We start from the raw sequence: 19,812 nt of genomic DNA on the forward strand, positions 1-19,812 counted from the left end.
ATAACTAAACTAAAACTCTCCTTTAGGCTATACGAACAAGAACTGGTTTGCAAGTTTCATTGTTTATTTTAAGAAGATCTTGATGTCGTAACTCACTATTTTTGTTTTCTCCATCTCATTTTCTAGGTCTCAGAGGTGAACAGGGTCAGTATCGATCTAACTGAACATCACATGAAAGTTCCCATTACTGTTTTGAACTCCTGCTTCTTATCTGTCTGCCCCCACCATCAGGTCTTGCAGGGTCTGACGCCCATGTGCCACGACTCTCATTCTCTGCAGCGCTCACCAGGCCCATGAGGGGTGTAGGAACCATCACTTTCAACGAAGTATTTGTTAATGAAAAAGACGTCTATAACCCCAGAACAGGTTTGAATGAGCATCTTTTCTTTTTTTCCCTTTTTTCTACATTTTTGCTAAAACACAATTTTGCAAGCTAGGCACACAGTTCACAAAACCACATACCCGAACTGCAAAGTCCCTCATAACAGGTATATCCTGCAAAATGAAACACTACAACCAAAACTACATATAGCTTTATCAAAATCAAACTTTTGTTTCAAGTGGCACACACGCCATTCATATGACCAGATTTATGTCTCAACAGCTGTTGGGCATAATAAAATAAACTCTCATCTTTAGTATGCTTTGCCATAATACTAAAATGGTTCAAATGGTTCTTCAGATTGTTCACATGCACAGAAATATTTGAAGATACATACACGCTGTTGAACATATGCACAGCTCTACCCCTACCTTTCTCTTCCTCCCCCTCGCATTCTCACCCTCGCTCTCCCACGTCTTCCATTGTTGTTGTTTAAAAAAAAAAAAAAAAAAATGTTTTATAGTGCTTACTTCCTGATTGAGGTAAATTAACCATTGAGGTGTTTGGCCAGGTGGCACATATATTGGCCAATTATCTTATGTAGCATCATTTTGAATGTCAGTGTTTTGAAATGGTAAACGTGTGACCTTATATCGTGTTCAGTGCATTTAAATTTGCAAAATGTTTGTAAAGCAGAACATTTGTTTAAAGTTTTGGAGATTTGAGAAGAGGTTTTGCTCTCAGTGTGTCTGTTTAAATAACTGTGCTATGCATGTCATTTTAGTGTTTTAACAATTAAAGTGACTACACCACAGTTGAACATCCGAAATCGACCCAAAGCAATTTAAAACTAGAGCTGCAACTGTGTACGGTGAAATAAAAAGCTTTCAATAACTTTTTAAACATCTTTAGATGAGACACCTAAAGTTTGAAAACAATCTATTACATTCTGGGAAATCGTTCAAACTTGACCTCTATAAAAGGCCAAAAATGTCACCCAATTCAAAAGTAATTCAAAATGGCAAACTTCCTGTTTAGCCAATTGCTCCAAAAGGCTTTTTATTTTTATTTTTTCATTTTTTTAGGTCTTAGTGATACAGTATGCCTCCCAATTTTCTCAGATCTAGGTGAAACGTACAACTAAGAATGCTTTGTTAAAAAATAAAATAAAAGAAAAAAAATTTTTTTTTTGACTGAACCAGTCATTAAAAATCACACAAGAAATCTCTACAATATTGATTGTTATGCCAGGTCTGATGTGTTTGTAAGTGAGTGTCTGCCCAGGTTTAGACGCTCAAAAACAGCATCATTTTTCTTTGCAAACAGTGGACAGCGTGCAATGAAATAAACAGCTGTTGATGATTCAACTTAAACATCTCAAGATAAAACACTCAAAGTTTGAAGACAATTGGATACATTTTTTGTTTTGTTTTTGTTTTTTAAATAAGACCATTATGAAAGGCCAAAAACGGAAACAAATTCCAAAAGAAGATTAGGTTTAGCAGATGGCTCCAAAATATTTTTTAGAGGTCATGGGCAATTACGTACAACCCCAATTTTAAGGAGTAATTATGAAACACAAAATTCGATATTTTTTCTTGTGCTCGTGTAGAACTTTATTTATTTTTTTAATGTTGCCGGCTCAATGTTTGTGAGCAGTTTGGTGAGTTTTTGTTCATGTTTAGGCCTTCAAACTTGCAATTGTTTGTTGAGAATAATAGTAATTCCTACAAAAACAATCGAGACCTCAGGCCCTGATAAGTCACAAGGCCATAAACCAGAGAAGTTGCAGTAATGAAATATTGCTTCATATTTTGCTTAAGATCAAACTGGTCAAACTAGATCCAGTTATGATAAGACACAAACTTATTTTAATCAATTTTGTTGAATTGAGCACTAAAATATGCAATTTTGTGAGATTATGTGCTGTAGTATCGAAATTCTTTCTTTTGCCCCGTAGGTTATTTCACAGCTCCAGTGAGAGGAAGGTACTTTTTCAGTGGAATCCTGACCGGCCATAAGAATGTGAAGATCGAGGCGGTGCTGTCCAAATCCAACACCGGTGTGGCTCGAGTTGACTCAGCAGGATATCAGCCTGAGGGCCTGGAAAAGCCCATGGCGGAAGCAAAACACATCCCTGGAGCTCTGGCGGTCTTTAACATCATCCTGCCCATGGAGGTGGGGGATACGGTCTGTATCGACCTGGTCACCGGCAAACTGGCGTACTCCTCGGAACCCTTGACCATCTTCAGTGGGACGTTGCTGTACGAGAACGTCTGATTGGATACACATTTTCAGAGCGTGGACTCTAACCAGGCAGTCATGGAGACTGAAATGATCCAAGAGGGTCTCCAGAGCATACAAGGGTTCTTTCAGGGAATTGCATATTTTGAACTTTAGACATCAGGCGTAAATAAAAATGCTTCCACTTCTGAACCAATCATTTGTGCTCTGCAGCTTTAAAGAGTTTTTATTTTATTTTTTTAAAGCGTTGAGGTTTTATGGAAGAAGATTAGGGCCAGTGAAGGGGAATTTAAAAAAAGGGTCGGCAAGATTCTCACTTTAGTCTCAGAATTCTGACTTTAAAGTGAGAACTCCGATTTGAATCTCGGAATTCTGACTTTAAAGTGAGAACTCTGACTTTAATCTCGGAATTTTGACTTTGACTTTAATCTCATTCTGTGTTGCATCAGTGTCAGAATTCTGACTTTAAATTGAGAATTCTGACTTTAATCTCAGAATTCTGACTTTAATCTCAGAATTCTGACTTTAAAGTGACCATTCTGACTTTAATCTCAGAATTCTCACTTTAAAGTGAGAGTTCACTTTAACCTGTGTAGTAATCCTCTTGCCTATCAAAATTAATCACCACGGTTACCTGTGGGTTGCTGTTTTGACGCATGGTTCAATGACGAAGATTCACTCCAGTTCTGACTTTACAATGATTTATTTACTTACAGTTAGTTCAAATTTGTTTCCACTTGGGACAGAAAACGTGATTCCATAATGACCAGACACAACACGATCTCGGTCCGACCACGGTCTAAACCTGTTTGCTTCTCCCACTGGTTACCCCTGAGACTCATCATCCCATTGATTAAGTAGTCTCGGGCCAGGGCAAATGGACACGAGGAGGTTTAACAAATAGACAGGTAACAGAAATAGCTTTTACACTCATAATTCTGACTTTAATCTCAGAATTCTGACTTCAAAGTGAGAATTCTGACTTTGTGACGTAGAGCTATGAATTGTGGAAGTCAGAAAGTAAGAATTCTGAGAATGATATTCTTAGAATTCTGAGAATAAAGTCAGAATTCTGACTTTAAAGTGAGAATTCTGAGAATGAAGTGAGAATTCTGAGTTTGTGACGTAGCGCTATGAATTGTGGGAGGAAGTCAGAAAGAAGGTATTCTGAGAATAATATTCTTAGAATTCTGAGAATAAAGTCAGAATTCTGACTTTAAAGTGAAAATTCACACTTTAAAGTCAGAATGCTAAGAATAAAGTCAGAATCGTGCCAACCTTTTCTTTTTCTCTCTTCACTGGCCCTAATCCTCTTCCTTAAGGTCTTGATATAATTGACAGAGCCACTTTTTGGTTATCTGACAAATCCGTCTTTCTTGCCAAAACTTGAATATTAGTGATATCATACCCCTCAGGTGCCTTTTTAATGAAATAAAAGGGGGTAAAAGCGTAATAAGAACTGGGGGTTCTTTGAGTTTCCGTGTTATCCACCCACAGCATACAATTCATTCATGTTTTTGCCATTTTCACATGCATTTTTCTCTCTAATGATTGCTATTCATTTCATGCTGACGTTTGCAATGTGACCACAAGCAGTTTCCGAGAACCATTATGCAGGAAGCCAACTGTCCTACAAAAATGCGGAGGGAAATAAGTAGGCGTGTGACACAGATTAAACCACTATTCTTTGCAGGAAGAGCAAAAGTGAAGTCGTCCACAGTTCATCTTGTTGGAGACCACAGAGGAAAGAGCAGGGCAGAAAGGGGCAAAATGGGAATTCTGTGTATTGTTGTGGACCATCAGTGGAAAGTTGGTGCAACATCACATCATTGAAGTAAACATCCTAAAATGAAATTAAAATAAACAATGCCTTCATACAAAGTATTTTTTGCATAAATAAATTGGCATGATTGGAAAGCTATTGTTTGTATTATTTTCACTTGATGGAAACATCCCCTTGTCATTCATTGTTGAGAATGGGATTTTTTTTCAAGGAACTGTACACTCTTGAAGGAATGTAAATATTTTTTGAAGCATTTTATCATATATTTTTATGTGCTACCACTTCACCTTGCAAGGTACTGTACATGTTTGTATATGTTGTGTAATATGTGTGCCAAATACAAGATACACTTACACATGGGCTCTGGCACTATGACTTTATTTGGAATTTGTCACTTTTATTTTTTACTTTATTGTACAATTACCATTTTAGACCTTTTGTAGGGGAAGAGACTCACAACAAAGTAACAAATGACTAACAATGAATGGACTATACTTCTCTGTTTGCACAGCAGTGATAAGAACATGTCAACAAGTGGTTCAAGCTATGCTCATTCACCGCCGTGCTTAACTGTTTTTCATTTATTTTATATTTTTATGGGCGAGAAGGGGCCCTAAGGTAAGTTCGATTGAATGTTTTGACTTTCGGTTTTGTTCCATTAAGGGTGTGCCACAGCGAGTTACTTAAATGTGGCGTTTCTTGCGCTGAACTACAGTGCCACCTTCCGGCCAAATACGGAAGTACAGATATGTTTGTCCACTGAATCAATATAGTGTACTGTACACAATCTTCACATACTCGTTTGTGCTACTGTATTATATATACTCTTCGGAAGGGGTTATAGGGAAAGAAAGCGGGCACTTTGCTAAATACTTTCAATAATAAATGACAGCTACGTCTCTGACTATCATTGTAGTGGAAACAAAGTCCCATCTACAGAAGGTAAGTTGATCACCACAAGTGCGACCTTGACCTTGAATCTGTAACCCTACCTGAATTGCTTGGACATGTAAGCTGAGAGACATGAGAAGAGGTCTTGAAACGGTTTAGAAGTAATATGCTGTGCGCCGTTCAGGCATTTTAACAGCAATCAAGTACATGAGCAGAACCCGTTTCAATTTTGCCGGTATATTTTTACACAAGTACTTCTAAACTACAGTGTGAGTACTTTTGCCACTTGAGTAAAATGGCCATTTCGCCAATATACCACATTGCATTGCTGGGATTTAAGGCGCGTTTCGTTGCTATGGAGACGAGTTACGCCTCTTCAACTAAGGAAACAATTACAGGAAGACCAAGTACGCTTTGGAAATGAAGTACTGTATAGCCGGCTGCTTGCAGTTATGGACGGAAGACGACATGTTGATAAAAGCGAAGGTTTTTGAGAATGTGTTAAGGCTAAATGGACTAGCGCGTTCGTAGTGCAGGTGAGTGCAGTCGTGATTGAATCTTACCTTTTCTTATTGTTAAAATTGCATTCCAATATTGTTTTTTTTTAATGTATTCCATTTAAAAAATATGCCTCAAGCAGATATAATTGCCATGGGTAGGAAACTATCAAAATTACTGCTGCTCTTGAGTTTCTTCGTCTCGTCGTGATGACGTCACGTTGCTGTAAATTACGGCTGAATACAGTTGCGTCATAGTGATTTAGGAACATGACGTCTTCACTATCATACTCTTGCGTCTATCTCTCCTTACAACAGCTGTGCAGAAATGTCAGTTCAGCCAGTAAACAATTAAAGTGTACATTCCACCATTCTAAATGATCCTCATACCGCCACAATGAAACGCACTCATTATCCAGCAAAATAAGATGAAATGACCTTTTTACTTCTATACAAGTGGATCAGTGCCACTTCAGCAGGTCGAGGTTGAGTTATACTATATACTCTAGATGTGTTTCATGCTTTTTATATGAACTGATCATATATTGTGCGTTCTTAAAAACAGCTGAGTAATCATTACTTTTATTAATTTGACTATATTATGGTAAAGTAAATTTTTACAGCTTACAGATTTTCAACACCTTAACACATTTTTTAAATGACAGTCCCCACACAAAGAACATTTTTGTCGTGTGTATTTTGATTTTCTAACGTGTAGTTTACTTGAGATGATCAACCTAACAATACTGCAGTTCTCAAACTTTCTACACCCTGTATACCCCACCCCCCTCCCCCCAAATGCTGTTGTAATGGCCAACAGTAAAATTAGTAATGTTCGAAACCACATTGCTTCATATAGATACCAGTAGGCTACAAGTACAGGGTACGGATACCACTAGTATTTTTGACATGTAAAATTTTAACCAAAATTTAAATTACAAATTTAAAAATCATGAGAGATAATTTTACAGAAAGACCTATGTATGCTGATATAGCATATTTTGCCTCAAAAGTGCATGAAATAAATGGCAATATTCTATTCTTGTTGGCCGCAAGTATCAATATCTTGAAATAAGGTATTAGCCAACTTTTGACAATCACTGCGATATTGTATTTTCCACTAAACATGAGTCTTCTCCCCCAACCCAGATGGCTGAAGAAGACTATGAATTGATGATAGCTCATTATTTGTAAAACATTTTTTCTCATCATCAGGTTTTGAGCCTCTTGGCATTTGCAGTTGTCTGTGTTGAACGGAAGCATGACGGGAAGGGAGGTAGACATCCGCCTGCAGGTGCTGCAGATCTATCGCTTGCTGCAGTACATCCACGAAAATGATGAGGCACAGATTGAGATGATGGTCGACCTCGGGGTGGCGAACCTCATTAATCTCACAGAGCCGCAGAATGGAACCGGGGCACTTCACATGGCGGTCGCATCCAACAATCAGGGTAATGACTTCTACCTTTGCTCGGTCAGTCTTTCTCCTCAATATCCTAGCTGACTTTTACAGAAGCGTATCGCAATCACTTGAGGAAAAAATTGAGATTTGTTTTTTTTTGTGTAATTTTTATTTTTATTTCTATTTTCTGAATATTTTTTTCTGTTCACTGCATTTGTTTCTGTCATAAAAAATCTTTAAAAAAAAACAGCAGGAAAAATATTCAGAAAAAAAGGGGAACAACTAGACTAAGTGCAATTTTCTGGTGAAATTGCTTGGGAATGCTGAAAGCTGAATGCTAAGATTTGAATGCATGTGGAATGCTAATGAAGTAAATTGAGAGATAAATTATGAAATTACGACATCCTGGTTACAGGACAATGCACTTTACCAACAGTGCTACCTGTGCCATCATTACCTCGCAATGATGATCAGTTATATGTATGATACAAAAAAAATTCAATGTCTGCCCCATTCAAAATGAATGGGGAAAAGTTTATATTTAACGTTAAATTTAAATTTAAATACTGCAAGTAATGTGGAATCAGACAATATATACTATATAAGATATAATATTATATAATATATAATTTTTGAAGCAAGTTGAAATTTGAACAGAGTAAATCGGAAGTGTTATGTAGGAGTTGTTACACGGCAAAAAAGTGTGGAGAATAAAAATCACAATGACATATGTGATTCAGCATTCCCACAATTACTCGGAAAAACAGAAAAAAAGGGGCGAGGAGATTATAAAAAAACAAAACAGAAAAAAATAATTTTTACCTCTGAACTCCAAGTGACTTGCTAATGGTGGAAATTTTTCTGCACTTATAAGTTCAGTTTAAAAAAAAAGAAAAAGAAAAAAATACTCCCCTGTTTTTCTGATTTTTTTTTCTTCTGTTTTTCTGAATATCCCCCCTCCTCCGACATAAAAATATTCAGTAAAACAAAAAAATATTAAGAAAAACAGAAAATAAAGAAAAAATTACACACAAAAAACAAAGCTCCCTGAAAAATAGGAGTTTATTTTTTTAAATTTTTTTTAAGTGAATGCAATACGCTCCCGTAGTCTTTGAAGTAATCTGACGGACTTTTTCATCTCAACACTTCCTCAGACCTGACCAGGTTTCTTCTCTCCCTGAGGGCGCACCCTGACGTCCGGGATAAGAGGGGCCACACGCCTGTCATGCTAGCAACGGAACTGGGTAATGATGGCATCGTGAAAATGTTGGCGGACCATGACGCTGATATGAGCATCCAAGACAACGAGGGCAAAGGTGAGTAGGGTACTCAAACAGTGGAACCTCAATTTAATGTACCCACAACCAACAAGACAGAAAATAGTGTCCATCTCTTTGTACAGTACAGTAGCTTTCAAAGTATGTTAGTATCAGAACTGGCCAGTAAATGGCGCTGTTGTGTAATCAACAGATACAGACTGGTATCTGTATACAGTAGCCTAGCTAACTACGTCCATACCTGGCGGCCATGTTAGCAAGGGCGGCATTAAATGTAGTCTAATGGAAAACGTAGACATTGGCTTAGCGCGCAGCTCAAAAAGCAGCATGACATATGCCTATTCATGTCTATGGCTGTTGTTTACTGGAGCGTGTATGTGTACACGTCTTTTAAACATGCTATTTTTGTTTTTGAAAGAGTTTCAAGCTTTTTTATGTTCATTTACAATAATTTGTAAAAACAATAATGTACTTAATTTGACATTTTTAGGCCATGAAAAATGGTACAGTGGACCCCCACATAGCCTATTTTATTTAAAAAATATATTTTTTTGTTTATTTTTTTGCTTGTTTCCCACATATTCCCAATATTTAATAGAAAGTGCATTTAATTATCAGCTGGGGTTTTCTTTTGATTATTTATATATTTTTAAAGAACTATTTGTGTTAAAAAATACATTTGTTTTCATTTTCCCAATGCAGGTAAATAGCCGTTAAATTTCACTATATTTGGGCCAGGTTTCATGCACTGTAAAAATAATAATAATGAGGAGTGATATTTACTTGAGAAAACCTAGTAATGTTTTTTTCACTCTGAAAATCTAAGTAATTTTTAAAAGGAGACTTTTAAGTACATTTTCCTTTTTATTTTATTTAATTTTTTTAATTAAGCTACTCAAGCGTTGAAGACCATACTCATGACCTTCAGCTTGGGAGACTCTACCACCTGAGCCATGCCACTTCTTGTTGCTTGCCACTACATTGCTGGTGTGTCCAAAATGAGACCAAAAAGGGGTCTGTAAAGTACGAGGATTCCACCTGACACCAGCAATATACTAATACACAGCACGAGTGGCATTGAGTCTCCCAGCCTGAAGGTTGTGGGTTTATTCCTCAACCCTTGAGTAGCTTTTATTCATTTATAATAAACTGATAAAATATAGAATTTACTTCGATTTTTTAAAGTTCTTTACTAGGTTTTTTTTCAAGCAAATATTACTATTCATTTATTCATTGTTATAGTGCACTGAAAGTTCTACAGGAATGTATCACAGGTTAGTTAGTAGGTTACTGCAGCCATGGATACTTGAGAGTCTGGTTTCTGTTTGCTAATTGCAAAAGGTGAATGCTGGAACTACTGTAGATGAACGTGGAAACCAAAATCCCAGTAATACATGCATACCATTTTTGCAAAATATTTAATTAGTGTTTTTGCATACCTAATGAAGTGGCTTGTTTTTGAGTGTTTGACTTGTAATGCTAGTCTTTAACAACCAAAGGTAATAGATTGGCCTGGGGTTACACCACTGCGTTTAATTCAAGCTTGATTGCAAAGGATCAGGTTCCTAATGGATGTGTTTTCCATCTTAAGTGAGATCAATAGGCTTATTTGAAGGCACTGCTTGGTCGTCCAGCTCATCAAAATGCAGGGCGAGTCTCATGAGATATTGATGAGGCTGCGGTAACTCAGACAGTTTCAATCAGAGAGCCTAAAGCCCTTCTTTGGGACCATTTATAAGCTGTCACACTAATTACGCAAAGTATCATCAGTGCTATTAATGACTACTGAAAGTTGCATTTTTTTGAGAGTCATTGGGAGTGTCGGATTGAAGGACAGAGGCAAATAGACGGCAGCCCAAAGTGTACTGTACGGGTAGATGTAATTACAGATCAGCCGCTACTGGTGAACCTCTTCTGTGAAACAGTGAGTAACCTGATAGTCAGGCCTTTTCTCCTCCAAGATGAATGTCTGAATCCTCGTATTGCACTTTTCACTGAGACTATCAATATGTGTTTGGCTAAGCATGTTTTCTTGTATAGTGGAACTGTTAAGATTGAACGTTGTATTGGGGTTGTTCCATGCCAAATCACCAAATGAGTTTAACCAAGCATATTTTAATTTTAAGGAAACTCGGTGTTCTTGTTTATATTGATGGCACAATGCTAAAAAAATTAATAAAAAATGTGTCAATCGGCGTAGGGGTTTTGGAGCTACAGCCTACCAAACTGTTGGTAGTAGTTAGCAAAATAGCAACTTAGCACGTCGTTAATTGTGCTGGATAACCGCTGATGCGAATGAAGGCGCTCAAGTTCTCATATATTGGCGAAAAACTGACTGAAGGGCAAAACTGTTTTGTTCTTTTAACATTTAAAGGGCTAACATGACAGCTGAATACATACGACAAACAATATAGCTGCTAGTGACGACCAAGCTAGCCAGGAAATGCATTTGCTGAACATGTTCATCCTTCTCCCCGCACTTTAGGGGTTCTATTCTACTGTATCTACCCGACAAGGCGGCACACACGTTGTCTGCAGACGGTGCTGGAGTATCAGGCAGACGTCAACAATGTATCATCGCAGGGGACTCACGTCTTTCAGCTGATGTGCCAAAATGCCAAAGACTGCGCTCCCATGTGTCACATGATGCTGGAGAAAGGGGCCGACCCAAATGCAACAGATGAGGTTCATATTTAGATGGAGGTTAGGGAGGAGAGGGGGAGCCTAGAATGTTTTGTGTACTCACTATTAATCGTTAAGGGTAGCATGTCTCCTGTTTATCTTGGGGGGATAGGTTCCACAGCTGAAAATGATATAGAAAAATATAATATATGGTCTAAAAACTGCATATAAACCTCTTCAAAATATTGCAGTAAAACATTTTCTGTCTTGATTAGCACTTGTTCATTAGCATTTGTTCTACCTCTTGCTTAAACAAATGTCCAGATAATAATTTGTCACATTCACATGAATTTATTGTAAAATTGACACATAAAAGACGATAAAATTGAAATATTCTCTATTATAACACCAAATTGATCAACCAAACCATATAATTTTGTCTAACAAAAGTCTGATAGCTTGATGCTAACAATGCAAAACAGAAGGGCTAATATACATTAGCATAGATGTTATGGCAAATATTCATTTTGAAAACAGTCTTTCCCAAACTTTATTGATCCAAAACAGCAAAAATACTTAAATAATAACGATCTACCCACAAATTTGACTTCATGTGAAATCAAGGCATGTTAATTTGGAACACAGCTGATATACTCGCAGGAAGCCATGACTTAGGCCTATTCTGTAATAAATGACAAATGGTTTATTGTGCTTTTTACTATCTAATAGAAACACAATTTGTTGTTCTGCCAGTTAGCAATATTTGACAAAAAACAACACTTCAAGTATTTATTGCTTGCTCTCTTGCTTGAACAGATGTCAAAATAATAATGTGCCACTTGAATTTATTGTAAATTTGACACGTAAAAAAAGGTAAAACTTAAAACATTGTATATTTTAACACCAAATTGTTTAACCACAGTATGTAATTTCATACAACAAAATTCTGCTAGCTTACTGATAACATTAGGCAAAACAGAATAGCTAACATACATTAGCATAAATACTGCAATTATAAACTTTGAAACCAGTGTTTACCAACATTTATTGAGCCAAGACAACAAAAATACTTGCAGGAAGCCATGACCTATTCTGCTTTATTAAGTGGCAAAATGTTTATTGTGCCTTCTACCATACTTTTTTTACATTGTTATGCCTTTTATGGACCCCAGGTAGATTAGCTTTTGCACTTTGCAAGAGCTAATGGGGATCCAATAAACCAACCAACAAACCAATTGGAGCACATTTCATTCTTCTGTCTGTTACTATAAGATGAACACTGTATATTAACTCATTCACTGCCATAAATTCATAAAAAATAAAAATAAAAAATAAAAATAAAAAATTAGGGGCAAGAGGCGATTAAAATTTTTCATTGTAATTAATCGCATGACTTCACTAGTTAATTCAGGATTAATCAAAATTTTATATCGGTTCTAAATGTACAATTAAAAAAATCTAGGATTTCATACTCTTGTTAACAAAAGTGGGAAAAAAATGTTAAACTAATAGAAATAGTTCAAATGAAATTTTGACATTTATAGCCGTCAATGGCAGTGAATGAATACATTTTTTAAAAAAGAAAAAAAAATTGGGGCGTCAGGCGATCAAAGTTTTTAATCGTAATTAATCGCATGACTTCACTAGTTAACTCGCAATTAATCACAAATTTCTTATCTGTTCTAAATGTACAATACAAAAATGTCTAGGTTTTCATACTCTTGTTAACAAAAGTGGGGAAAAAATGTTAAACTAATAGAAATAGTTCAAATGAATTTTTGACGTGTATAGCCGTCAATGGCAGTGAATGAGTTAATTTATACTTCCATCCAGCCATTTTCTATGTTTTGTAATGATAGGGGAATTAACTATATGAGCATTAATATACTCTACTTATCCTTAGAAAACTGGTGTGACAGCGTTGATGGAGGCTGCAAAAGCCGGATCCCTGGAGCTTGTCAGAGATATTCTAAAAAGGGGGGGCAACCCCAACGCCCTGGACCAAAAACGCTTGTCAGCGGTGCACTATGCCGCCATGGGGGGCTTTTTTGAGGTGAAACATCCCCAGCAGTCATTCTAGTTTCGTACGGAATGATATGTTTGAAAAATGCTCTTTTCGATTGCAATTATGTGACGTTTTGCATCTTCCAGGTGATTGTGCTGCTGTCTGCATTCAAAGCAGACATGAGTGTGATTAATGTGGACGAGTGCACAGCTCTCCACTTTGCTGCTGCAACGGGTAACGTCAATTGCTGCAAGTTCCTGGCTCAGAGAGGTATGAGACATGTCACACATTTGATCAAATGTGCCCAATTGAGTACCGTGCGGTGATGCGTGTCTTTGATGTTCAGGTTGCAACGCCAAAGTGAAAAACCACGATGGTCTTCTTCCGCGTCAGATCGCCAAAGATGCTGGCTACAAACCGGCTGTCAAGGAACTGAAGAAAGCTGAGAAACAGAAGGCCAACACCGATGAGTCGGTCCTGACGGACGTGTGGGCTCTGACCCTCCATGACTGGTCCAACGAATATCAGCGCGAACTGATGCAAGCGTTTGAGAGCGATAAAGCTCCCTCTGAAAAATTTGCCTCCGTTTTAACAACGTTACAAGCTCCGGTCACCCAAGAGCAACTTGAGCTAGTCATCTCGTTCCACGGAATTGGGAGAGATCCTACGATAAACGTTCCTGACTTCATCAAAGGTGTCAACTACATCAAGAAACCATACCTCCTCCTCTCCTATATCCCAAAGAAGAAAAAAGGTGGCAAGGGAGGGAAGGGGAAAAAGAAGAAGCCCAAATTTGTCCTCCCTATGCCTATTTGTACCCTCCCACCGGAGTTCAGGCCCCGGCGGGAGGACGGAGGCCCACCGGAATACTTGATGGAGACCTACAATACCGCAGACATCCGACAACTGGATGAAGATCTTTCATCAGAACATCCCGTAGTTGATGACACTGCCTGGTACACAGAGAGGCCAGACAAGATCTACCTCAATATCAACTACCTCGTGAAGAACGGCGATATCGAGTCTCTGGAAGTGGCTTTTAGTCAAAGGATTCCTGTGGATGTTCAAGATCCGTTTTACAAGACCCCGCTGATGGTGGCCTGCTCCATCGGAAACTCCGAGGTGGCTAAGTACCTCCTCGATAATGGGTGAGGAACAACCGTCTCTAGCATTGGTCATTAGCAAATTAGAGCTTTTTAGGGCTGTGAGCTCCCTATAGGAATTCTTATTATTAATCTTCAAAAACAATCGTATTTTTGAGACCCTAAACATGAACAAAAACTCACCAAACCTTACACATACATCAAGCCCTGCTAAAAAGTTTACATTTTTAAAGTTTTTATACACAAGTACAAAAAAATTGAGGTTTAATGAATCCCTATTCCGGTATGTTTAACCTACAGCTAGGAAAATTGGTAGGCACATATCTTCGGTAGCCATTTCTAAAAATGTACAGGAAGTGAGCTACTGTATGAGTTATTCAATGTCCAATTTTGACCCATTTTTTGTGGTCATATTTTTGCCCCCTTATCCTAGATGGTTAACCTGATTGGCTTCAAACTTGGGCTGTACCATCTCAACACCTGGGACAACTACAGGGGGAAAAAATTATATATTTTCGACATACTATATGATGGGGAGTGGGGCATCAAATTTTGCATTTCATAATTCCTTTCGAATAATAATAATAATTATTATATAATATAATTATATAATAATAATTCCGAAGCATTCTCGGTTATACGTTTCAGCGAGATCGACAAAAGTTTGGAGGCCCACACAGCCCACAACGTAGAAAAAAGTATTTTGTAGCCATATGCTAATACTAACAGGAAAAATGCAATTTTAATTTACTTTAGAATTTGTCAAAATTTTGGGGCCTTTTATAGAGGTTATATTCTACAACGGCGTATTAGGGCCACATATAAATATAGATATTTTTTAGAGGGCAAGGGCAATATTCCGAGAAAAAAAGCGTCTTTTTCAAGTGGCAGATTTGCGAGAGAGAAAAAACTCAGAAACTTACGAGAAATACACGTAGCGTACTACTCGGATGTTTGTGCCAATACTTTTCGGTCGGGTTTTCAAATAAGGAGATCGTAATTGCTTTAGGAGAGATTAACCGTGATATTAAGCATTCGCTCTTTGAAGCGTTGGGTACTGCCAGCGACAAAGACAAATCGTCTTTGCGAAGGTCCACACACTGAGTATTAAGCATTTAAGTAAATTTGTTAAAATGTGAATTTACTTTTACATTTATGTGTCCAGAATTATTATTTGCACATTCAAACATTTAGGTATTTTTTGTACAAGTAGCTAAGTTGCTAAGTTGATGTGTCGAATTTGCTGCTCTCTTCACTAGCATTTACCTAAAGTATGCTAGCATCTGATTGGTTAGTGTTAGTCAGCTGATAGGGGATCAGGAAGGGCTGTCGCTCTAGCTGTCATGTATGACGAGTAAAGTTTAAATTAAGAATGAATCCGTCTCCATCCTTTGTTTTCATTTTATAAACAGTGTCCCATTAACCACCAACAAATCCTCACATTGGACTTTAGCTATGCCACGTGTATTTGTTGTAAGTTTCTGAGTTGTTTTTTTCTCGCAACTCTGCCACTTTGGAAAGTGGCAAATTTGCGAGTTCTTTTCTTGCAAATTTGCCACTTAAGAAAAAAATATTTTTGTTTGTGGCCCTAACACATCGTTGTAATATTCTAACCAAGTCCTTCTAGAGAATATTTTCGATGTCCTCAAACTTTGCATGTTTCATCTAAAGATGTTTATGATGAAAAGGTTGGATTTAGTGGTTTCCGTCCTCCAACACACCTGATTCTGTTTTTCCAAATGACCCATGCACTACAATTTTTTAACAAAGCACCTCTGGTTGAAAGTTTCACCTGTCCTTGATCTATGAAAAATTAAAAGGATATGAAACTGCCCAAGACCTACAATAAAGTATTTTAGAGTCATGCGCTAAACATAACTGTATTAAGTTACTATATTGATTTCATTTTAAAATTTGGTAACATTTTTGCCCTTAAATGTCATATTTTAACCAACTCCTACAAAATGCATGCAATCGTCTTGAAACTTTTGTTATTTCATCTATAGACATTTAAGATGAAAAGTTAGTGAAAGCTTGAAATTAAATAATAATAATAATAATAATAATAATAATAATAATAATAATAATAATAATAATAATAATAATAAATGCATGAAAATATCTATAAGCATAGATTTGAAATGTTACAGTTGTCCCCTTTACATCATGAACTAAAAACACCGTTTTAAGATGCTTAACCTAGTTTCTTTATATTTCAAAATAAAAATCCATCATGGAAATGTAATTATTGCATTGCATGGTCAAAAGATAAGTAATAAGAATTATTTCAGTGACATTTTAACATTCCTAGCTGTCAATTCCTAACAAAAGTGGAAAAATAAAACACAATTAATACAAATCCCCTTTTAGTGATGCATGTGAATGCAAGTGAATTCTCTTGAGCGTTAAGTATTCCTTGCCATGTTGACAATTGAAATTCTAAATCCTTGTATGACTTTTGAGGCATATGTTGTTGTTTGAATGTGTAAGGCTTAGGGTTAATGTGGTAAAGTCGTGTAACGAAATCCCGGTACGGTTGTGTTCCGACCAGGGCGACGGTGGATATATGTGACCAGTTCCTGTGGACGCCGCTCCACCATGCTGTTCAATCTGGCAACGTGGAAATATTGGAACTTTTGGTGGAGGCCGGAGCAAACATAAACGCTCAGACCATCACGGGGACCACACCCCTCATGCTGGCCATCGAGTGCATGCACCTATCCTGTGTTGAGTTCTTCTTTGCGGCTGATGTCAATCTTTTCATGGAGAATAAGAAAGGTGTGATTCTCACTCATACATCAGAAATCACCATTATAAATAGTAGGGATGTTTGGTACAGACTTTTACCAGTACGAGTAGTCAACTCTTGAGTAGTCACAGATACCAAGTACTGATACAGCTAGTACTTTTGATGCATACAATTTCCCTCACAGATAATTTTATATTTTTTTTTTTGTAATTTCCATTTTAATTTTTAAAATTAATTTCACATTTGTATATTATTTTTTATTTGTATAAATGAAATGTAATTTTTTTAATGTATTTTAAAATTGTAATATATCCCTATATATACACAAAATATAATTTTTTTTCACATTTTCTAGTCTTCTAAATTCTAGTTCCTGATCGTAAAACGGCCACTGGTATCGGCCGCTGTCGTAAAATAAGGCCAGGTATCAATATCAATGCCTGATATCAGGGCTCGTGCATTCCTAATAGTGAGAAAGGTTTTGTTAACATTTCACAAATTCAACATGATTAAACTTTTAGATAAAATTAAACAAGTCTCTAAAATTAAACCAATATAGTTCAGGATGCTGTTAATATTTTAAAATTAATTTGCCTAATGACGAACAATTGAAATATCATTCATCTGTTCCAGTGGTTGAACTTTGGCCTTCATAATCATTAAATCTTTAAATATTGTGCATGCAATGTTTTAAGTGCCATTTTAGTCTACTTAACTGTTATGTAAGGGCAAAATTAAGTTAGACATGAACTGTTGTTTTTATTCAAATTTAAACTGAATAATAATAATACTTGCCAAATAGTTAGGGATTGGTGAGTACTGATACCATGTATTGTATTGGGCTCATATCTGTCCCATTTGAAAGTATCGGCACTCGCGACAGCGGCCGATACTATTGGCAGTTTTACGATCAGGAAGTATAAATTAGAATAATAGAAAACTGATTTTGTGCAATTTAACTCATTCACTCCCAGCCATTTTCACTGAAGCAACCCCCTTCGCTCCCGGCTTTTTTAAACTGGATTTTGCCTGATTTTGCAAGGTCCACAGAATATTCTGTTATTTTGCTATAACAACATGGAACCTTCCAAAAGAAAGATTAGAGTCTTCTTTTTTTCAGGAAAAAAATTATATTTCGCAGCAGTTAGCATAAGAATATAGCTAAGTTTCATCATTATTCACAAACCTGTTAAAAACACTGGCAAAAAGCTTGTTGCAACATGGCCCTGGTTGATCGCTTATACTCTGCTGCCACCTGCTGGCCGTTTTTTGTAATAAATACCATTGCGTTAAGCGACCTCCTCATGTCAAAAGGTGTATCAGTCTTCTGTATGCTCTAGCATAAAAAATAGAAAAACGTAAGTTTTTGGGAATGCAGGCCAAACTATTAAAAAACGTATTTATACGTTTTTGAGTTTAAATGAGTTAAAGGGAAAATGCTATGTTTTGGATATATAGGGATATATTACCATTTTAAAATACATAAAAAAATGTATACAAGTAAAAATATATATATAAAAATTCAAAGTTAATTAAAAAATTTGAATAAAAAATTCAGTAGTAGAAGTCGTTTTTTCATTAAAATTACCTGCCATTGTTTTTTGGGGGAAATTTTATACATCAGAAGTGTTAGTACTAATTTTATATTTATTAATACTCAAGAGTTGAGTACTCGTACTGGTATCGAACATAATAAAATGTAAAGGTCAATCATTGTCGTCACGCTTTATGATACTTAGAATGTTCAAAATTGTTTAGAATTAAGGTTAATTTGTCCTGAAAATATCGGTTGAGCAAAATTTTGCAACATTGAAAGCGGGTCAGTAAATGGGTATTTTTTTTCTTGCTCTTTTAGAACAAACATGCCTTGAAATAGCCACTGCATTTGGTGACGGTGCCATATATCAGTTGGTCAAAGACACATTTGAAGCCATGCCTAAACCAAAAAACAAAGGAAAAGGGAAGGGGAAAGGAAAGGTATCCAAGTTACACATTTGAATTCTTAACCTTCCGTTTGAAGTAACACTTTTAAAAACGTTTAATATTTCTGTGTTCTTTTTGTGTGACAGAAATAATTCTCCATCTGCCGCTCTTGGAACTCATTCACCCCAACTGTGCTTCCCTTTCTGATCTTTCTTCATCTTGGTCTGCTGCCAGCTGTTATGCAATACATTTTCCTCCAGCTGCATTTGTCTTTAAATAAAATCCTACTTTTTTTTTCTTTTTTTTTGCAGCAAATCATCTCACCCAACTTCTCAGCTAATGGGGAAATAATGTATGTGTTGATAACATTTCTGATATAGTCATCAACTTGGGAAGTGAAAGATCTTCAGACTAGTACATTGAGTCCCATCTATGCCACCTCATATCTAGGCCGCAATAACATTACATTTTCATGTCAAGTAGGGGGCCATAAAATGTCACCCTGCGGGCCGTAAATGGCCCCTGGACCACAGGTTTGAAACACTTATGTTCAGTATAATAATTTCTAACATGCTTCAAAGTTAAAACATTGCGGATAAGCAGTTGTCAGGTTGAGTCAACCTAGAACATTTCAACAATAGACAAGGAAGGAAGACAAGAGACTTTTTACTCGTGAGGAGAACAGACAGATGTGCTCGGTCACAAACTCCCACCCGCTCTGAGGCACACTCTCCCAAGCCCTCTCTTTTTATTATTTTTTTTACAGGGTGTTCCAACAACAAAATGTTTTAGTCCTTATCTTGTGCAAGAGCATGAGTCATGCTTTGCAATACTAAGACTAAATATGGGATAACTTATGTAAATGTATTCTAACAGCAGCGCACACTGATTTCTACCATAAATGCGCAACCCCAAGTACTTTATATGAAAAGGAGAAAACACACATAATATCGCTGCTGAGTCCTGTCCTCAAACCAGAAACCTCCATCCAGAC

General features: G+C 36.7%; 2 protein-coding genes across 5 annotated transcripts in view; both read left to right on the forward strand.

Moving 5' to 3' along the window:
* Positions 1-4,704, forward strand: part of emilin1a (elastin microfibril interfacer 1a) — a 35,967-nt gene extending 31,263 nt beyond the window's left edge. Inside the window, exons 10-12 of the mRNA XM_086061630.1 lie at positions 127-144; positions 232-366; positions 2,283-4,704. Of these exons, the coding sequence (XP_085917756.1) occupies positions 127-144; positions 232-366; positions 2,283-2,602 (473 nt within the window). The 3' untranslated portion in view covers positions 2,603-4,704. The remainder of the gene's footprint in view (positions 1-126; positions 145-231; positions 367-2,282) is intronic.
* Positions 4,705-5,205: 501 nt separating this feature from the next.
* Positions 5,206-19,237, forward strand: ankef1a (ankyrin repeat and EF-hand domain containing 1a). Of its 4 annotated transcripts, none has more exons than XM_086061359.1 (10): positions 5,206-5,291; positions 6,953-7,188; positions 8,294-8,455; positions 10,902-11,101; positions 12,942-13,091; positions 13,190-13,313; positions 13,390-14,191; positions 16,698-16,924; positions 18,751-18,872; positions 18,965-19,237. In XM_086061359.1, the coding sequence occupies exons 2-10, from the start codon at positions 6,999-7,001 to the stop codon at positions 18,968-18,970; spliced, it is 1,983 nt and encodes a 660-aa protein (XP_085917485.1). In that variant the 5' UTR covers positions 5,206-5,291; positions 6,953-6,998; the 3' UTR covers positions 18,971-19,237. The 4 variants fall into 4 exon arrangements, with proteins under 4 accessions (XP_085917485.1, XP_085917483.1, XP_085917486.1 ...); XM_086061357.1 differs by lacking the exon at positions 5,206-5,291 and adding an exon at positions 5,638-5,776; XM_086061360.1 differs by lacking the exon at positions 5,206-5,291 and adding an exon at positions 6,109-6,216.
* The last annotated feature ends 575 nt before the right edge of the window (positions 19,238-19,812 follow it).

Source organism: Leptonotus elevatus, chromosome 18 (genome assembly GCF_054856555.1).
Source record: "Leptonotus elevatus isolate MCC_2025b chromosome 18, RoL_Lele_1.0, whole genome shotgun sequence".
Lineage (NCBI taxonomy): Eukaryota > Metazoa > Chordata > Actinopteri > Syngnathiformes > Syngnathidae > Leptonotus > Leptonotus elevatus.

Excerpts from the sequence above, each read along its gene's own strand:
- ankef1a (XM_086061359.1), top strand. The coding sequence starts at position 6,999 with ATGACGGGAAGGGAGGTAGACATCCGCCTGCAGGTGCTGCAGATCTAT. Across the intron at positions 11,102-12,941 it reads ACCCAAATGCAACAGATGAG|AAAACTGGTGTGACAGCGTT; the intron begins GTTCATATTTAG and ends ACTTATCCTTAG. Across the intron at positions 16,925-18,750 it reads TTTCATGGAGAATAAGAAAG|AACAAACATGCCTTGAAATA; the intron begins GTGTGATTCTCA and ends TTGCTCTTTTAG.